This window comes from Podarcis muralis, chromosome 6 (assembly GCF_964188315.1).
Source record: "Podarcis muralis chromosome 6, rPodMur119.hap1.1, whole genome shotgun sequence".
In the NCBI taxonomy this organism is placed as follows: Eukaryota; Metazoa; Chordata; class Lepidosauria; order Squamata; family Lacertidae; genus Podarcis; species Podarcis muralis.
This window is the reverse complement of record NC_135660.1, coordinates 22006109-22027258: the sequence shown is the minus strand read 5'-3', so window position 1 is coordinate 22027258 and position 21150 is coordinate 22006109. Positions and strand designations below refer to the sequence as shown.

The following is a 21150-nucleotide window of genomic DNA, read 5'->3' as shown; positions in this document are numbered from 1 at the left end:
TGCCTTGGCGGTACCTTTGCGAGCCGGGTTGTGTTTCCAGCCGGGGAACTTGGACGTGACGGACCGTGCCGGGTAGAAAGTGGGGTTGGGGTGGGCCTGGGGGGTGGGCAGGAATTTATTTCCCTTCATTGTTTCCTAACGGACTTTTGGGGGCCGGGAGAAGGGAAATTGGTGTTTTGTCGACGAGGAAGAAGCCACTGCTTTGTTTTGGTGGGGAAGCTCCGCGAGGAGGCCCGTGACTTCCAGCTGACGAGCCTGAAGCGTCCTCGATTTCTCCGTCCTTCCAGCGGGTGTGAGGGGACCCCTCTGACCTGGAGCGGGTTTGGCCCAGGTGGGAGGCGGAAGAGGGAAGGCCGGGCCCCTGTTCCAGGTGGGGCGGAGCTGGAAGCCTCCCTTGAGCTGCCCTGCTGCCGCCGCGGCGGGGGAAAGGCTCCCCGGTCCCGAGGACGACGGCGCTGGACTACGTGTGCGACATGTCCCCCACCATCTCCTACAAAGACAGCAGCCGGCAGCGCCGGCCGGGCTCCTACCAGAACTCGGTGGATATGCTGAAGAGGGAGCTCCCGCCCCCGGACTTCTGCGGGGATGGCCGCGCCGAAGTGGGAGATGACCGAGAGGCGCTTCTCCAAGAGCCGAGCGTCACGCCGCTGGGGACACCCCGGGGCTACCGAGCGGAGCTGGGCAGCATCTTGCTGCTGCTCTTCCTCTACGTGCTGCAGGGCATCCCGCTGGGGCTCGCCGGCAGCATCCCGCTCATCTTGCAAAGCAAGAACGTGAGCTACACGGACCAGGCTTTCTTCAGCTTCGTCTTCTGGCCTTTCAGCTTGAAGCTGCTGTGGGCCCCTCTGGTGGATGCCGTGTACTTCAAGAGCTTTGGCCGGCGCAAGTCGTGGCTTGTGCCCACTCAGTACACCTTGGGGCTTTTTATGATGTACCTTTCCAGGCAGGTGGACTCTTTGCTTGGGGAGGAGGATGGCAAAAGCCCAGATGTGGTGGCTCTTACAGTGACCTTCTTCTTGTTCGAGTTTCTGGCAGCCACTCAGGACATAGCTGTAGATGGTTGGGCATTGACTATGTTGTCTCGGGAGAATGTGGGCTATGCTTCCACTTGTAACTCTGTGGGACAGACAGCTGGCTACTTCTTGGGAAATGTCTTGTTCTTGGCTCTGGAATCAGCCTCCTTCTGCAACAAGTATTTGCGGTTTCAGCCTCAACCCAGAGGAATTGTAACGCTTTCAGGTATAAATTTTTGAAATGAATGTAATGATGCAGATCTATCCGAGAGCCCCTTTTATCTCTCTCCCACAGCTTCTATGTCCTCTTCAGGTTGACAGTTGTTCATGTGTAGTGTGGTAAGAAGTGGTGATGGATTAGTCTACCATGGAACATTTCATTTACGCCCCTCTTATAGAACTGCAAAAAGAATTACAGTACTTGTGTGGATTTGCTATTCCAGATTGCTATATCAGCTGCCCAACTTTGAAGGTTCACATTTGTTTAGGAACTGTCTGATCTTGATACACAATTTTGATAAAAAGCTGGTGGGGTGGTTGGATGGGTGAAACCTGGAAGAACACATGCTGCTATATTAGCACACTTAGTGAAAATGCGGTGTTATCTTACAGAAGTTTTGGCATTTGCTGGTTCATGCTAGATAGCAATTCTGCATTTACACATTTTGCCCAGATTACTTTGCTTGAAAATGGAGCTGCCATGTCATCTTAATTAATTAATAAGCTAAACTAAGCTAGTGGTCCTCATCCATGTTGCTAACATTAATAATAATGAGAGGTAACATACTTCAGATAACTATGGTGAAAAGACCAAAAGCAAAATGAACAATTATAGCAGGCACACCCAACTTCCAAGAGACTGCCATCTACTCACACTATAACAAACTGGCAGAGATCTACCCATTGGATTGACCAGAGTTGTTGAGCTTTTTGGGGGGAGGGGAAGCCAAAGTTGTTGAGCTTTTTTTCCTGCTTTTTTTTTGGGAGGGGGGTGTCAGGAGCCTGCGATTGACAAGGGACAACCATGGACATCCCGTGATCGACCAGTAGATCGCGATCAACCGGTTGGACAGGCCTGAATTATAGTATAGGTTTACAACTAGAAGCAGAATTGGTAAAGACCTGTCAAATCTAGTTTTTTCAGAACTCTCTTCAAGAATGGGAAACGAGACATTACTTTCACACATCTACTTTCCTGCCACCATAAGGTTGAAATCACACAATTGAAATGTAAGGTGTAATCATATGGTATTAAAAACAGTTTAGAAGCAATTGTAATCACAGGAATAGATAGGGTGGTTCCTGAAAACACACGTCTCAATTGCCAGAGACCAGAGCAAAGAGGTGTGTCTTTAGCATATGTTGGACATTGTGTATGTTTCTGAAAAAAAGTGATTAATACAATATAAATAATATAATGAAGGTGCCAGATGTACTTCTGTGGGGAAGGAATTCCACAACCTAGGAACTACCACAAAGAATTCCCTCTTCAACAGACCCTGCTTGAACTTTTGAGGGCAGTGAAACTACCAAGGAGGCCCCCTCTACTGATCTTGACAACAAGAACGTCTGTATGGAAGTTATGGGTTACTGTTATATCAGATAGACACAACAAAGAGGCAACAGAGGTCCCAGTGATTTCAGACTGGCTACTTTTATATCTTGCTTTGTGCATGCATGTTTTAATTTATCACAATGCTTCCAGTTTGTTAAGTAGGGTTCTTGAGGTTGGGGATAAGAGTATTTGCTTAAATGAGTTCTTAAATTTCATTATTCTTAAGTTAATTTGCTTATTCACATTGTGGTCTCCAAATCCATTCCTACAGGGATTAATCTGACATCTTTTCTTCTGGCAAAGATTAAGGCCGCACTATGTAGACTGCTTGCTTCTGTGGAGCCCCTTATTTATTTGGATGAGCTAATAATCCAGCATAAATTACCAGTAATTGGTTTTGTGAAATCTATTTTTCTTATTGGATGGTATGTTAATTGTTTTATGAAGGTTGCAGCTAGTCTTAGTGTTGGTTTTAAATAGTATGTTATTAGCATCAAGTGTCTTCATAATGGAAAAGGTTTCATTTCCCCTTCAGATTTCCTATTTTACTGGGGTGCTGTTTTCTTAATCACTACCACCTTGGTCGCACTCTTGAAAAAAGAAGATACGGAAAGACACCCATCAAAAGAAGAAACAAAAGGCATCATGGATACGTACAAGCTGCTCTTCTCAATAGTAAAAATGCCAGCAGTCCTTACATTTTGTGCCCTGATTTTAACAGCAAAGGTGAGTACATGATTTGTGATTATCATTTGGGAACGTGCCTCATTTTTATGCCAGTCTTAGGAGCTACTATGCCAGAAAACATATTAATTGAGAAGAGAGCTACTATTGCTATTTATTTATTTATTTATTTATTTATTTGGTTGGTTGGTTGGTTTATATGCCACCCTTTAACCAAAGATCCCAGAGTGGTGTACAACATTAAGAACATTAATTTATGGAGCATAATAATAAAAGCATAATACTGAACATAGTAATAGACAGCATAACAATAAAATAATTATAATAATAGTCAGTCTCTTCTGCCACATTTAACAAGCCATAGATTGTTTAATGGCCAAACACCCTGGTAAAGAGGAATGTTTTCACCTGGCATCTAAAGACATGTAATGCTGGCACCAGGTGAGCCTCTATGGGGAGAGTGTTTCACAGATGAGGGAACCATCACAGAAAAGACCCATTCTCATGTTGTAAGTCTCTGAACCTCTCAGGAGTGGGAACATAGAGAAGGACAAGCACAAGGTCTGGATCAGTTTATATGGAGAGAGGTGGTCTTTGAAGAATTGTGGTCCTGAACCATGTAAGTTATGAGATAGCATTGTAGCTGAGTTGATACAAAGCAATATGTGTGTCATCTCAGGTATGCACTTCTGTAGGAGCAATAGATTGGAATCCCTTTACAGACATTACTTTGTGTGCAGAGGGGGAAGCCAATGTGGTGTAATGGTGTTCCCCAACCATGGGCCTCCAGCTGTTTTTGGATTACAACTCCCATAATCCCTAGCTAGCAAGACCAGTGGTCAGGGATGATGGGAACTGTAGTCCAAAAACAGCTGGAGGCCCAAGGTTGGGGAACACTGGTTTAGAGTGTTGAACTAGGATCTGGGAGAATAGAGTTCAAATACCCACTTGGCCATGAAGCCCACTGACTGACCTTGTGGCAGTCACTGCCTCTCAGCCTAACCTACTTTACAGGGTTGATGTGGGAATAAATTGAGAAGGAATGAACTAGATTAAAATACATGTCAACCTTCTGCATCTCTGGATAAGCTTTCCTAAACAAAAATGCTTTCATCTAGTGTCAAAACCATTGATGTCAATAGGCAGAGAGTTCCAATGAAATAACAACAAGATTGCATTTCTCAGTGGTTGAAGTGTTTAAACTATTGGACTTTTCAGAATTGGCATTCCAGGGGATGGCAAGCTCCCACTTTTGTTTTCTTCCTGTCCCTAACAGAGAACATGACCCTTGTTAGCTCTGTAATGCTGACTGTGCTGTTACTTTTTTGTATTTTTCTACACCGTTCTCTGACATGGGAGGGGAAAGAGGGAGCCTCATGCTCAGTCTCCAGAGGACTGCTCTTTCTTTGATTGAGAGCTCATTGAATGCAGTCAGTTGAGAGAGGAACAGAGCCGTTGTCATTGGCTCCCTGATGGCTGCAATTGAGCAGTCATATCTTAACCTAATCAGCAGGGATATAAAAGAGGATTATGACGATGGCCCCATAGTGTGCTGCAATGGATCCTAGAAGTCCTCAATTAACCATAATTTCCTCTTACGTCTGAATCAGAAAAAAACATGATTACTACAGTTTCAAGTTCTTTGTTCTGAACCTAGTCACCAAAGCCCCTCCCCCCTTTCTGGTTCTGATTTAACTCTGGTTAATTGCTGGCATTGTGGCATATTGCAGCATGCCAGGGAGGGAATTGGTAGCACAGCAACAAAACTCACAGGCAGAAGGCTTGAGCATGTCTCAGCTTATTAAACTACAGCACGATCATTCAACTTTTCCTAGGGTTCTTTCTTTAAAACTTTTTGTAATTTGCAAGACGGCATAAACAATACGCAACCGAAGCCTCTCTGCCAGGGAGCTGGATTAAAAAAACAGTTGTTGAACGAGTTTGTTCTAAAAACAAACTCAGCTCCTGAGAGCCAACAGGATTGTTTCTCAGTGACTATCATAGCTGAAAGAGGGAGGTATTGGCATGCAAGGAGAAGCTCTGTTAAATATCCCGGAAGAAGGTATTACTAGACCGTTGGAACCCTGGACAAGAGTCGTCCACACTGTAACATCTTGTTGCAGTTCCTACTTGTTTAACAAGTAGGATTGTTACTTGGGGTATATTTATGAAGCCATGCTAGCACTGCAAGATTATTGATCCAATACAGTGGTACCTCAGGTTACAAACGCTTCAGGTTACAAACTCAGCTAACCCAGATTTTGCTCCAGATTGTGAAATTTGCCCCAGGATGAGAATGGAAATCGCACAGCGGCAGCAGGAGGCCCCATCAGCGAAAGCGCGCCTCAGGTTAAGAATGGTTTGGGGTTAAGAACGGACCTACAGAAAGAATTAAGTTTGTAACCTGAGGTACCACTGTAATTATTTTTGTATAGCCTCCCGTATTTGCCCTGATATGGTTATCAGCTGTGTTGCTTCCTGTCAAATGTTGGAATGATTCCGATTGTTCAAGAAGCTGCAATCTCAAATCAAGGTTTCATACCCTACTTTGATGGCCCACCACAAACCATGGTTTATAAACTGACACAGACTCAGGCAAAAAAGCAAACCATGGATTTTGCATAATGTCTAAATGTCCATGGATTTTGCGTAATGTTCTATAAGCGGAGGGGCACGATTTAATTTGTCTAAGCTAGTGATTCCCAAACTGGTCCATGAACCACCTGTGGTCTGCAAGCTTCATTTAGGTAGTATGTGGCGTGTAATACTGATTTTTAGCTGTATTTTGATTGTTTCTTTTTATTTCTTATATTTCATTCTATTTTATTACTATCTGCATTCAATAACCGAACAATGTAAGAGAAAAAGAAGCAATAAAAATACAATTAAAATCATACATCATCCAGTACAGTGCATTACAATTGCTGTAGTAAGCAGAAAAACCATTAAGTGGTCTGCAAGACACTCAGCAGTTTTCAAGTGGTCCCTGGGGGAAAAATGTTTGGAACCACTAGACTAAGCCAAAGGTGGGGTTGAGAACCTATGGAATCATTGGGTGCCAACTCCCATAAACCTCAGTCAACATGACCAATGATCAGGGATGATTTGAGTTGTCTGGAGGACCACAGGTTCCCTTTCACGGTCTGCTTCTTAAATACTGATTGCTATTCTGGACCACAGTGTTGGGAGTTTGGATCTGGATTTAAGTTCCAGAAAGTCCAGGGATGGGTGACCATGAATAAGTTACTACATATCAGTACAGCAGGAAAACCTTGTTGTATGTGCGTAAGATTGCAAAAGGTTTTTATGTTGCAGATCGGATTCTCGGCAGCGGATGCAGTCACAGGCCTCAAACTGGTAGAAGAAGGAGTACCTAAAGAACACTTGGCTCTTCTTGCTGTTCCAATGGTTCCACTGCAGATCATATTGCCTCTGATTATCAGCAAATACACAGCAGGCCCACAGCCCCTGAACACATTTTACAAAGCTATGCCTTTTAGGTAAAAAGCCTCTTGATAGTTAAACCTGATAATACACAACTCTGTTAATGTGAAACTATAATTTTGTAACCATTAAAAGCAATGAGATGTGCATGTTGGGCTTTTACTTGGAAAGCTTTGCCGTGGTTATTCGTTCGAAATCCCCTACTCTTGTTCGCTACGCAATTTATAATGAAGTGCTGTAGCTTTGCTAAATTATCCTTTACAAGAGCTGTGCTTGGTTAAAATTCCACTTGTGTCAGAACAAGTGTTTTCTTTTCCACACTTAGCTTTCATTAGATGACTTTCCCCCTATGGACAAGGCTAAGTTCAAGGTATTGGTTCTGATGTATAAAACCCTGGGCAGCTTGGAATCAGGGTACCTAAATCAGTCTTTAGATACTCAATGAGTTACTGTGCTCTGCAGGAGAAGGCATCCTGCAGATACCATCTTATAGGGAGGTCCGCCTTCTGTGTGATGCTGAAACTGGGCCTTAAGTGTTGTGCCACATGCCATTTGGAATGCCCTCCTGCTAAATATTAGATAGGTGCCGCCTCTGTAGACATTTTGACACCTGCTGAAGACCTTCCTCTTTCAACAAGTCTTTTAAGTAGAGATATTTCCCAGTCTGCATCTGTATAGGAATTGTTTTTAGATGTGTTTATTGTTTTATCTTTTGTGGCATTTGGGGGCCTTTCATTTCCATGAAGACCACAGAATGTGTCTCATGGATCACTCATTTCCTTATTTCCTTCCAGCTTATATGGATGGGAAACAACGGGTTATGTAGGAGTAGCCAACATAGTATTCTCCATATGCTTTGGATTGGAACCCCTCCATCGCCCCTCATCATTGGCTGGCTGAGGCTGATGGGCCTTGGAGTGCCCATCTAGAGGGGTCCATGTTGACTACCCCAAGGTTAGGCAGCTTAGTATCAAAGGGGCTGATTTCAGACTTGCATGGCCTGCCTCTTTTTAACTAGAATTCCTGAAATCTACTTGCTAAGTTGCAGATCATGGTCAAGGGGGAGACATCTTAACCATGATTTGGTAAGCAAAACCTTGATTTAGCTGCCATCTGCTGATGTTAAAAGGCCCAGGGAGGAGCAAAGTGTGTGCGAGCCAGCACATTTGCACAGTTGCTTATTCTCATGTGCAAAGCAAACCTTGTTTAAGGTGTGTTACTGAATCAACCCAAGGTTCATCTAGATCAGCATTCTTCAAAATCTGCATCTGTTAGGTAGCCCACCAGAAACTGGCCAGTGAATCACCACTGGGTCATAATCTGACTCTGCCGTGTCTCAGGTCTACCCCTTGTCAAAAAATTTTGGGTTGCCTTCCTAGCTCGTATTGGTTTAATGCAGACATGATGAGGGGTTTTGGGTATTCAAGGTGTTTCCCCATATCTTTTTCCTACAGGTTACTGTTTGGGTTGGAATTTGCTTTCTTGGTTTGGTGGACTCCCAAAGTAAAATACGAAGGAGGATTTCCCATCTATTACTATATTATATTGCTTCTGAGTTATGCTTTGCATCAGGTAATAAAATTTCCTAAAACACATTTGTCTACTATCTACAAGTCTTTACTGTTACTAGAGAAGGATGGACCAGTTTCTTTCTTTTCCATGTTAAATATAGTGGGGTAGGAGAGCTGAAAATAATGCCAGTATATTTTACATCTGTCAACCAATGTGCCCCTTTAGTTTCAGGTGTTACATGGGTAGATGAGTGTATAAAACCAGGGACAGACATTTTCACGGCTCTCTGGCAGCTGTGGTGGCTCATTTACCAGAAGTAATGTGTTTAGCATTAACTCTGGAAGTGTAAACTGTATTCTGACCAAACCAAGCGTAGGAGTATACAGATTGCCAGATGTGAATTTTTCCCCAGCTCTTCCACCACACTATGTAAGTGTTTTCCTTACTGAAATCTTGTGTTGGAGGGTTATTTTGTTGCAAAACCACTGTTTTTGTTTCTTCCTACAAGATATGTAAAAGTGGGAATCTTTGGTCTTCCAAGACCCCAGCAGCTCTCAACAGCTGGCCCCTTTTGACTACATTTCATGTTAAAAGGCAGCTCCACAGTGTTCCATAAGACATTTGACTAAAATAGCCGTTGCTACTTGAAGCTGTTCTCTTGCGTAATTCTCTTTGTGTTCATCTGTCTTTCCCCCAGGTTACGCTGTACAGCATGTATGTTGCTATAATGGCTTTCAATGCCAAAGTTAGTGACCCACTCATAGGTGGAACGTACATGACGCTACTTAACACAGTGTCGAATTTGGGTGGAAACTGGCCGGCAACAGTAGCTCTTTGGCTTGTGGATCCACTTACAGTGAAGGAGTGTGTCGGAGCTCCAGGACATAACTGCGGGACTGCAGCTGCTGCAGAAGTAAGTTTCTTATAAGAGACACTTTCATTCCAACACTAGTCTTGATGCAGTGACACTAACTTTCTGCACTGATATTTCCTCCCCATTTAAAAAGCATCTTAGGAATAGCTTTTGCTCTTGCATATTATCAAGTGAGATAATTTGCACCTCCTGTGTTAGCTATGCAAGACCTTCGCTTTATTCACCTTATGGGGTTTGAACAGTGTGATTTTAGCCACATAGTAGCGTGATAGCAAAGTTGTAAGACTTTCCCAGAATGCTCGTATAAGATCATCTTGAAAGAATAATTGTTCCTTCAGCTTTGGCTACAACCCACATGCTTCGATTGTTTTGCTCCAGTAGGCATCACTGATGGGGCATTATGAAGCTTAAGGCAGCTGCATTACTCCCTACAGAAGTATAGTCTTTTAATTAAAAAGGGGGTGGGCATCTGGGAAAAACGTCTTTTTCCCCTAGATGCCCACCCCCTTCTTATTTTTTTTATTGTTTTTTGCCAAGCATGTAAAGCCAAATCTGCACAATTTAAATGTACACAAGTTGCGAGTTACCTGTAATAGAAAATTATTATTAATGGGTGGCAACCAAAGTTAGTCATACTCTGAGCAGACCCATTGCAATCAATGGACTTTGTAACATCCACTGGTTTTAGTGGGGGTACCACTTAGTTAGATACCACCCAGCATACTATATTTTTAAGGATAAAAGCAGTGTGTTCATCTAGAATGCTTCATCAATGCATTTTAACTTATTCTGTTAATACATATATCCGTATAACATCTTTTGACGCCCTTCTCCCATTCTCTCTTGCAGCTTTGTACAAAAGAAGGTGGATCGTGTATTATTACCTTGGATGGTTATTACGTGGAATCCCTAATATGCGTGGCTTTGGGATTTGTTTGGTGGTTGTTTCTCGGTCCCAAATTCAAAAAGCTGCAGAACGAGAGGGCATCTTCATGGAAATGCAGGAGAACCAGTTCATAGGAAAACACTGGCAAAAGTTGTTATGGTTTTATCCCATAATGAGTACACAAAAAAATAAATACATCTATGTAGGGGGGAAATGGCCATTTTATGCCAAATGACTTTCCAAAAAACCAAGCCAGGAAAGTAGTATATGGATCAGTTAAAAAAGCACACACACCAACAATATTTCCTTGTTAAAAATGAATAAATAATCATACCGGAAACAGCACTTTAAAACTACAGAGCTGTTGTGCTAAGTTGCAGCGTCTGCCTTTTGTCTTCTGATTGATTTCTTTAACATTATCTCTAAACAAAACTTTTATGAAACCATAACATTTTGATTTAAATGTAAACGTTGAATGTATATGGTAAAATAAGCTGTAGAGAGAACAATCAATCTGATACATTTTCCACAACCCCTTTTAATTGCTGACCATAACTACGCTTTATGGGAGAAAACAATGAGTATCAAAAGATTCTCTCAAATGTATTTTCCTGGCTTCTACAAGCTTTAAAGATTTATAAGAGGAATATTTTTATAATGGTGAAAATTTAGCTTTTTTCTTTTCTTTTAATGTGCACACTTGACTTCAAGGCACTTGATTTGCAGATAGAAGTGGTTTCTTCAGGACAGCATTTGTATGAGAGAAGCAGCTTACGTTGATCACACCTGGTAGAGTGGTAGGCAGGCATATTGACTAGTACTGAAGAACGGGCTTCCAAAAGGTTAGGGGCACATATAAGGCCAGTGAATTCAGCTTGCTTGAAAAAGCAAATATGCTGTTTCTCAAGAATTGCTGTTTTTTTTCTTTTATGAGACCCAAAGAGGACTAGGCAAAAGATGTGGTGCCTTTTGAAAAGAAGTGGTGATGGATTGTCTGTACTTTCATTGTTTTAGGACATTCATATCGTTCTAATGTAAGTCATTCAATCATTCCTGGCTGATGCCTGGAATCTCCTGCAACTGGTAACGCGATTTTTGCAATTCTCATTATTAAGAGGGAATCTTCTCTTTAGTGCCTTAAGGATGTACAATACAATGTATATCACATAAGAAAGGGGCACTGTTATAGTATGCTGTTGGATGTATTTTGTACATCTCTCATGATATTAAAATACCTTCAAAAGGTGTGGCAGGCTAGTGTCATACTCTTGATGCTGTCTCAGTTTTACTGGTTATTTCAAGAGGTCAATTCTTTCTGAAATGGATATTAATTCTTGATTCCAAGTGAATCTGTGATTTACGGTGTACTGTTTTTCTTTTAAAGCTCTTTTCTGAGTGTAAATAAATGTTAAGCCTGTTTGAGAAGGAAGTTTACACAGCTCTTAAGCACACTTACTTGGGAGTAAATGCCACTGAAATTAGTGGGACCTACTTCCAGGGAAACAGAGTTAGGATCATAGGGTTGGGAGAGATTTTAAAATCAACAGAGAGAAAAACAGTCTTAGTCTGCCCTTGATCTATATTCCTCTCCTTCTGAAGAGCAATGTATAACCGAAATTGCCAGGACCTTAAGATCCCAGTACTCAGATTTATAGCTGTTTAAGTGGTTTGTGGATTTCAGGGATCCTTCTGCAACCTTAAAACTATATTTATAGCCAGCTGTTTGTTTTTACAATAATAGGGAGAACTCCTGGACTGCTCCCAATCGGATTTTAAGATTGCAGCCTATCAATGATATTCATAAACTAGTTAAATCAGCAATACTCTGATTGAATTCATGGACCTAAACTAGATAACATCCAGTTTAAACATATTTAACTAGTGACTTTGGCAGGAAAATGGGTTACACATTGAATCCCTGTGGCCACTTGTTTAATATGTTCTGCAGGTAGGCAGTATGTGCTGAGATTGCAGGTTGTTTGTGTGTTCTGTTGGTTGAGCTCCAATAATTTCATTTAGATTTGGCTGGTAGAATATAGGGATGACATTTTTATTGGTCCCTCCTGCGCCTTTAAAAGCAGCTTGATTTGCAGGCATTTGTTAGGTGATAATGCTGATCTCTAACAGCAAAGAGTTGCACCTGTTGATTTCTGTAGATCAAGCTGATGTTGAAGGCATGGTGTCGGCTGGGTTTTGGGTCTGTTTGTAAGCTTCATAGGGTTTGAGACACTCTAGTCCCCACCCCCCGCCCTGGGCATATTCTAACATGGTGATATTGTTGTATTGATATCTTGTAGTTCAGTTCATATGAATAATCAGACCTGTTTACTTGAATGAAAAATCCTTGGCGCTCTCACTAAGTACTTTTAGTTTTCATTCATTGTTTACAATAAACTGATTTTGTTTGCCTTAATTTTGATCCATCCCTATTGGCTAGGTGGGACAAATAAAATGATGCTACTTTAATACTATATGTGTATGATAGTTAATGAGAGGATATTTAGTGGCTAAAACTTGTATTTATCATTTCCATTTATTTTTGGTTTGCCACCACATAAATGAAAAGCCTGTTAACAGAGAACGTTTATTAACTGTCTCTAGACCAATGTTAGGGAGGGGATACTTCTAGAAAAAAGGTGTCTGGCTTGCAGAACATGCACAGGAAATTAGCCAGTGAGGCTTTTTATGTTTTCCAGTTCTGTATTACGGTTTATACAGGGTGCCAAGAAAAATAAAGGCTATGCATTTAAACAAATGTCTGATGCTGTAGAGTAAATGTTGTGAATGGCTAATTAAACTAAAACCCAGAATCAATAGCAAAGCTTGAAATAAGTTTCCTAAAAAATGAGAGACATTAAAAGAAATTTCAGCATACTCCGAGAATGAAAGAAGTGCTCAGCATTACTTTTTTGCACTTAAACACATTTGTATTAAACTTGTTGTGTTGAATTCTTGGACACTCATCACCGATGTGATTTTGCAGAGGAATTCCTATAGATTTGGAAGCATATCCTGAGTTGTGCCTGCACCCGAGATAGCAGAGTCTGTGGAGTTGCTATAGGTTAAGCATCCACCTTTCACTTATCTGAATTGTACTAAATGAGAGCAAAATGAGACCTGTAGTTATTGAAGGCTATCTGCATTATTTGAGAGGTAAATTATGCTGCTTGATATAATTTCAGGTGCAGGCTGCAAATGATGTAAATTGGGGAAAAGGTCTAATTAAAGTTCTATATGGTGTTCCTTTAATTGGAGTAAATAATAACGTGATACTCTTGGCATAAAATTGCTTCCCATTTTCAAGATAATGAGTGATTCCCTGACAGCAATTTTGATCATTCATGGCAATCAAGTACAATTACCTCACAAAAAGTGGAACACATCTTCTCACTTGTATATAAGGTTCACAAGAAAATGTTTTCTATAGCAAGAATCACGTCATGTGAAAGGAGAAATTGTCAAGGGGGGAGATATGCTGAGTTGTCATAAAAGTATTATTTGATAACTACCACTTGAGCTCTCATCTGCACTCTGTGATGCTGTATTCAGTTCTGATTAGATTTACAAAGCTTAAGCTGTTTTTTTCTGGGTTTTCTATTGGCTATAAAGTTCATAGTTTGAAGAATATTCTTTTTATATCTTCAAAGGTTCATCAGAGATGACTGTAGAAGTATTGAATAATAAAATATTGCCTTTTTAAAAAAAAGGCTAAAACTATTTGCTCGATACAAACTATATATAAAGCAAGTTAATCTACAAAGGATTTGTAGATGTACATACTTGTTGAAGGTGTGCATACTTGTTGATGAAAAAAACTAAAATATTGCTCAAATGGATGACAAATTGATTTAAGTGTGAATCATATAAGTAATGGCCAGGAAATCTGTGAAACCAATTCCTTTGACTGTAATAGAGAGTGGAAACAGAAGTATAATGTATATGTTGGAATATTTCTTGACTGTTCGTTTTTTCCCTTTATAATGTGCTGTAAATTGAGGCACTGGTACACACAAAATAGGTTTGCTTTTGAAACAGCTGTTAGTCATAATGAAGAACAGAACAAAACGGCTGGACCATTTCATGATTAAAAATAGCTGACTTGTAAAATGGAACAAACGTGTTTAATTTTTCTATTTTACCCAAAGCGTTTCCTGGGTTTTCTCTTCATGTTTAAGCTTTAAAATAAATAAATAAGTTCTGTCAATTGATAAATATGAGACGACACAATTACCTTGCTGAAAGTGCTAAATTTACAGAATCATATCCCTTAGGAAGTCTCAGAAGCTCTATCTATTGTTTCAATAAAGCAACATTGCAATTTTATTTTTTGTTTCTGTATTGATCAGCCAAACTAGTGTTGGGAGCCCTATTGAGAACATTGGTTTAGAAATGTGTCCATTGCTGGCGTTTGATACTAACAATCATTGCTGTGGCACTATTTTATTTTGTGCTGTATCTCCTCTCTTATTTTATGCCAGTGTCTGAGACAAAGATGGAAGCCAAAAGGGCTGTCGGAGCAGCCGGTAATTAAACCCAACAACTTAAAATGTTTATTGCATTAAGCAATAGAACAGCAGCAGCAGTTAAAACCCTGTGTGTGATAAAACAAACTGCAGATAAGTTTTTTGCCTCCTGCTCAAACGATAACAAAGTTGGCACCAGGAAAGCATCTCTGGGGAGGGATGTTCAAAGGCAGGAGCCACCACTAAAAAGACTCTGTCTTGAGTCCCTTGGTTGAATGTGGTGGTATAGAAAGAAGGGCCTCTGAAGGTGATCTCGGGTTTTGGGCTGCCTTTGCAGGAACGACTGAACATTGAAAGCAGTGTTTGAATGTGAAAGGTTTTAGGAATTGCAAAATGTTTTAGGAACATTTGTGGTCCTTTCGACTGGAAACCCAGACCAAGGACTGAACTTGGTTGCCTCTCTATGCAACCAAGGTTGGTTTTGTATTCTGTTGTTTTTGGCTTCCTCCGAAGAATCCCAAGAACTGTAGCTGGTTAAGGGTGCTGGGAATAGTAGCTCTGTGATTCTTTGTGGGAAGCAATGTGCTTAAAATGTACAGTGTGGATCTGAATCAATAGTCTGGATCATGTCAGTATCATATTCAATTGTTTCCTTGAATAAAAGGTAAAGGTAAAGGTACCCCTGCCCGTATGGGCCAGTCTTGACAGACTCTAGGGTTGTGCGCTCATCTCACTCTATAGGCCGGGAGCCAGTGCTGTCCGCAGACACTTCCGGGTCACGTGGCCAGCATGACAAGCTGCATCTGGCGAGCCAGCGCAGCACACGGAACACCGTTTACCTTCCCGCTAGTAAGCGGTCCCTATTTATCTACTTGCACTTTGAGGTGCTTTCGAACTGCTAGGTTGGCAGGCGCTGGGACCGAACGACAGGAGCGCACCCCGCCGCAGGGATTCGAACCGCCGACCTTTCGATCGGCAAGTCCTAGGTGCTGAGGCTTTAACCCACAGCGCCACCTGCGTCCCTGTTTCCTTGAATGCTAGTGGGATAATTCCAAGACTGCTCCGGAGTAAGTGATTCATAGCTTTGTGTATCAGCTAGATGTCCCTGGATTAAAATCAGAGCAGAATACCAAAGTCAGGCACAGGGAGAGTAAAGTCATCACTCAATTCCCCAAGCAATTGCTCTCTTCAGGTTACATACGCTTCAGGTTACAGACTCCGCTAACCCAGAAATAGTACCTGGGTTAAGAACTTTGCTACAGGATGAGAACAGAAATCGTGCTCCGGCGGCAGCAGGAGGCCCCATTAGCTAAAGTGGTGCTTCAGGTTAAGAACAGTTTCAGGCTAAGAACGGACCACTGGAACGAATTAAGTACTTAACCCGAGGTACCACTGTCCTGGTTAGAACATGGGTAGGCAAACTAAGGCCCGGGGGCTGGATCCGTCCCAATCGCCTTCTAAATCTGGCCCACAGACAGTCCAGGAATCAGCATGTTTTTGCATGAGAGGAATGTGCCCTTTTATTTAAAATGCATCTCTGGGTTATTTGTGGGGCATAGGAATTAATTCATTCCCCTCCCCCAAATATAGTCCAGCCCCCCACAAGGGACAGTGGACCGGCCCCCTGCTGAAAAAGTTTGCTGACTCCTGGGTTAGAACTACAACCTACACAGCTGAAAAAACAGATCTTTGCAAGGCACTTTCTGCACTGTGGGTGTTATTTTGTGCTTGCCTTTGGCCTCCCTGCTGCTTTTGCTTTGTCCACTCTCCAGGCAGATCTTAACCCCCTGCCTCTACTTAGACGATGGAAAATGAATGTTTTATCTGTGATCAGAAAGTGTCTGTAACTCAGTGGGGTCAAGCGTAAGTGCACCGTCCAGTGGAACAGATGGAAAAGAGGGCAAGGCTCCTGACACTGAGGTAGCCCTGTTGTCAGAGCATGAGACCCTTAATCTTAGGGTTATGGGTTTGAGCCCCATGTTGGGCTAAAGATTCCTGCATTGCAGGGAGGGGGGTTGGACTAGATGACCCTTCTGGTCCCTTTCAATTCTATGATTCTATGACTTTGTTGACTATTACTTCTGACACGAGTGCAGAAGAAGGGGTTTGGGCAGCAGCAACTTGTCACTTGATGGTAAGAGCACAAACCTCAATGCCTGTGTGATGCTTAAAGGCATTGAGCCCTGGCCCTCCTTTCTACCTGGCCACCCTACCCAACTTGCAAATGTATGTTAGCTTATTATTGGCTCTGAACCTGTAGGACACTCTGCCCTCTGCTGCTAGCCAGGGGACTATCAGACGGTAGCATCCTCTCCCTATTGGGAAGAACATCGCGGCAAAGGAAAGGCCAAAGTTGGTCCCAGTCTTTGCCTAGAGAACGTGCACCTACAGGGAGCTTATTCCCCTACTCTTCCCTGTCACAAGGAACCCTGTAAGAAATGAACAAAAACAATAAAAGAGAAAAGAAAGATTAGCAATAGAGCATAGCAATCTGTAGTGCGGTAACATACAGTTCGAGTAAATGCAATCGGAACAAAACTAAAAGCAGGAAGACTGTTCACAGCGCATAACTTAATTATGTCAGGCTGCAATCCTAAACCCACTTGCCTAAGCCTAAGCCCTATGAAGTCAAGAGGGCTTACTTCCAAGGAGACATGTTTAGACTTGAACTATCAATGGGACTTAAATTAAGCAATGACTAACTCATTGGATTCTGTAAAACCTCTGAGTAGATTTTTAGTTTATTCAGCTCCGGCCCATATTTGGAGCTGATATGGCTCATGTCGTCCTGAGCCCAGCAGAGTGTAATCTCGTAGTCCGCAACGAAAGGATAAGCAGGTATGGCTACATTGCTATTTTATTTCGCTATACTGAGAACACACAAATGTACATCTTGCCTCTGTGAGAGCAGAGAGCAACTCTCTCGACAAAGAAATGACAGAACAAAGGAAACAGGAAACCAGTGTACGTCACATCCAGTCTCCCTTTCCCATGGGAACCCAACAATAACTGAACTGTGGAATGAAAACATTGTCTTGTGACATGCAGCTGCTGCTCAGTGAGGGAAACATAACCCTCCAAGGAGACATGTTTAGACTTGGACTATCAATGGGACTTAAATTAAGCAATGACTAACTTAATTGCAGTTCTGTGCGCTGCTCTGGTTCACCAGAAGCGGCTTAGTCATGCTGGCCACATGACCCGGAAACTGTACGCCGGCTCCCTCAGCCAGTAAAGCGAGATGAGCACTACAACCCCAGAGTCATCCGCGACTGGACCTAACGGTCAGGGGTCCCTTTAACTTTAACTTAATTGCATGGATTGCAATGAGACCTAAGTGCAACTTAAGATGCAATCTGATACATACTTGCTTGTGAGTAAGCCTCATTGGATTCTGTAAAACCTCTGAGTAGATGTGCCTAGGCTTCCTCTGAAACTTAGTCTGAATCCAACCCAATACACCAGGCATAGGCAAACTCGGGCCTCCAGATGTTTTGGGACTGCAACTCCCATCATCCCTAGCTAACAGGACCAGTGGTCAGGGATGATGGGAGTTGTAGTCCCAAAACATCTGGAGGGCCGAGTTTGCCTATGCTTGCAATACACAAACCAATATGTGCAAAAGTTTAAAGCAGCCAGCGGTGAAAAAAAGTCTGTTTTGGCTACAGCAGAAATTCCAAGATTGGAATAGAAAACACCTATAAAACTCTGTGTTTAACAATAGTGGAGCCCAGTCCTGCTATCAAATTTTGCTAGAGGCTTATCAGATAGTTTATGTTACAAACTAGATTGAGCCCTGCATAAACCAGCTAAGAATATGATTCTACAAAGAAAGCTGTTCTAATCTAAACTGAGCAGAAAGGGTGTGATTTCTGAAGTGGAACAAAGTCATGGTAAAGAGAGTTCTGAGATAACTCTCCTGCATATATTCCACACACACACACACCCATTTCATTTTGTTAGATGGAGGATGTGTGCCTGTGTGTTTTCAGTGAATCATGCAGCGTACACTAGATATCTCCAGACTATTTGCACGGCTTCTATTTGCAGAAAATATTAATGTGAAGGAATGAGATCTGCTACTGTGACAAATGTCGTATCCCTGACCAAATGTTAAGTCCCAGGTGAGTAATCCTGTACATATCTACCCAGAAGTAAGATCCACTGTGTACGGTGGGACTTGCTCCCAAGTAAGCCTGTGTAGGACAGGATTGCAGCCTTAAATGGGATGCCAGAGCTGTTGCTGCTTTTTCTTTATGGACTTTTTATTCAGATTCACATCTAGAAAAAAAATCAATTGGTATACCAATTTTGTTATAAATGTGCTTTCATCTCTTTGAAAAAACAACAACCACTAGCAACCTCTAGTGAGCAAAACATGAAACTACAAGGTGAGTTAACACAGCGCAAGATGAAAAACCTTTACTCCCCCAAACATTTACTATAAAGGGCCCTCTAGACATCTTTTTTTTAATTGTGGATTCATGATGGTTTGTGCTCATCATGGTATGAGGTGGTTATACAGGATCCAGCTTTCAATTTTGCTTGCAAGTGGGTAAGTTTTGGGGAAGTCATATTGCTTTGTTTCCCATCAGGCTGGGAAGGATAAGAAGAGTTTGGATTTGATATCTGGCTTTATCACTACCCGAAGGAGTCTGAAAGCAGCTAACATTCTCCTTTCCCTTCCTCCCCCACAACAAACACTCTGTGAGGTGAGTGGGGCTGAGAGACTGCAGAGAAGTGTGACTAGCCCAAGGTCACCCAGCAGCTGCATGTGGAGGAGGAGGGAATCGAACCCAGTTCACCAGATTACAAGTCTACCGCTCTTAACCACTACACCACACTGGCTCTCAAACTGGGATAAACTGGGAAAGTGCCATGGCACTCATGTCATATCCTCCTTGTGTGTTTCTCATAGATGGGCCTGATTCAACAGCCTCTCATGGTTTGGGGGGTTTTTTATGTTCATTTCCTCCCCTCTCTAAGCCCAGATCCTAGGGGTTTGTTTTCTTTAGGGAGCTGGAGATGTTAAAATGTTGGCAACATCATCTCCCCTTCACCTGAACCTTCATCAGCTATTATTGCCCTGACAGTATAGTACAAGAAAAGCGGCTGGATTCATGCTGGAGCTTGACGAAGAGGAAGAATGCTGCAAAATGACAATTCTAATTAAATTTACCTTTGTAAAACTACATGAAATGGATCTTAGTCAATGAATCAAGATAACTTGGATAACGACCCATCTCCTGCAGATGACAGGGGATTAATTACAGAGCACTTTGTAAAAGAAGGGAATTATTCAAATTTCTCGGGGTAAAATCACCACATTTGTCTTTCTAAATGTGTTATGACTGGGTACTAAGTCTCTCAGTTCATATAATATGCATAATAGCGTTTTTGGAGGGGATGTTTTGGTGTGTGGGTTAATGCAAGTATAAAGCAGTTGCCAGCTTCATTCTTTTCATTTTTCTTTTGCTAACCTCTCTGTCTTTAGTCTCTCTAGTTTGTAGCATTAGAAAGGACAGACATGCCACTTATGAGAGATCATTCTGCTATACAGCTGTCCTTCCCATAAGACACTAAAGACATATCTGCATGCATAATATGGAAAAAAAAATTAGCAGACATTTCAATTCAAGGAAAAGAATAAATATTTTTCTTCCTCGGACCATTTACTGGGGGGTGGGGAGAAATGCAACAGCCTTGTTTGACAGACGTTCGGCTTGGATATGAGTCTCAGGTTTGAACAAAACTTTGCAGGATTGCTCCTTTCTCTCCTACTGACACATTCAGTACTGTATGAATGATGGCTGTATAGCCATCTGCCATGGATACTTTAGTGGCCCAGGCCCTTATTTGGAACAAACTTTTGGGGAAGCTGGGAAGTGTTCTGCAATTGCTTCCCTGTTCCAATGTGTTTTAAAATGTCCTCAAGCAGTCGGTGGCAATTTAAATTTGTATTTCTTTTTTCCCTTTTTCCCTTGTTGGGGGTGGGTGGGTGGGATGGATATTTGGTTGGGGATTAATTTTAGTATAATTGTTCTGTTTTTGTTTTCTGTTGTTTTATTGGTTCTGTATAGTTTGTGTTTTGTTTTTAAGGGGCGGGATCAGGGCTGCCTGGGAGTGGGGCCCCAGCCAACACGATGGCTGGGACAAGTTCCACAGGGGGGGAAGCACTGGGACATCCGATCTCGGTGATCATGGGCAGGAGGCGGAGTTACACCAAGACCAGACCATGTCATTACCGAGGAGGCAGGTTTAGTCGTTGTTTGAAGACTATCCCTGCCTCCGGGTCTGGCCTTGACCGGATGGATACTGGAATCAACAGGGGAAACCCACATGACCTGAAGGTGTTGCTGTGTAATGCCAGGTCAATGATGAATAAAACCACTGCCATCCACGACCTGATTGTGGATGGAGGATTTGACCTGGCATGTGTGACAGAGACCTGGTTGGATGAAGCGGATGGGCCTGTCCTTGCTGCCGCTTGCCCACCAGGTTTCTCTTACGCACAGCAACCCAGGTCATGTGGGCGGGGAGGGGGGGTTGCAGTGATTTTTAGGAAGTCATTAGTTTGCATCAGGCGTCCTACTGGGAAGACCCAGTTTTCTGAGTGCATGTTCTGGAAGTTGGGCAATAGGGGCAGTACAGGATTCCTTTTGGTGTACCGACCTCCCCGCTGCACCAAGGATTCCCTGTCCGAGCTGCTTCAGGTCGTG

General features: G+C 42.3%; 1 protein-coding gene across 1 annotated transcript; it reads left to right on the top strand.

Annotated features, from left to right (window-relative positions):
* The first annotated feature begins 72 nt into the window (after positions 1-72).
* SLC33A1 (solute carrier family 33 member 1) lies at positions 73-14291 on the top strand. The gene is made up of 6 exons (XM_028731356.2): positions 73-1239; positions 3104-3294; positions 6568-6752; positions 8151-8268; positions 8906-9121; positions 9932-14291. Exons 1-6 carry the CDS (start codon positions 474-476, stop codon positions 10100-10102), a joined length of 1647 nt encoding a protein of 548 aa, XP_028587189.2. The 5' UTR covers positions 73-473; the 3' UTR covers positions 10103-14291.
* The last annotated feature ends 6859 nt before the right edge of the window (positions 14292-21150 follow it).

Bases quoted from the DNA above. Each gene is read 5' to 3' on its own strand.
- SLC33A1 (XM_028731356.2), top strand. From the start codon at position 474: ATGTCCCCCACCATCTCCTACAAAGACAGCAGCCGGCAGCGCCGGCCG. The intron at 6,753-8,150 runs GTAAAAAGCCTC...TTTTTCCTACAG, and splicing joins TACAAAGCTATGCCTTTTAG to GTTACTGTTTGGGTTGGAAT. The intron at 9,122-9,931 runs GTAAGTTTCTTA...TCTCTCTTGCAG, and splicing joins GGACTGCAGCTGCTGCAGAA to CTTTGTACAAAAGAAGGTGG.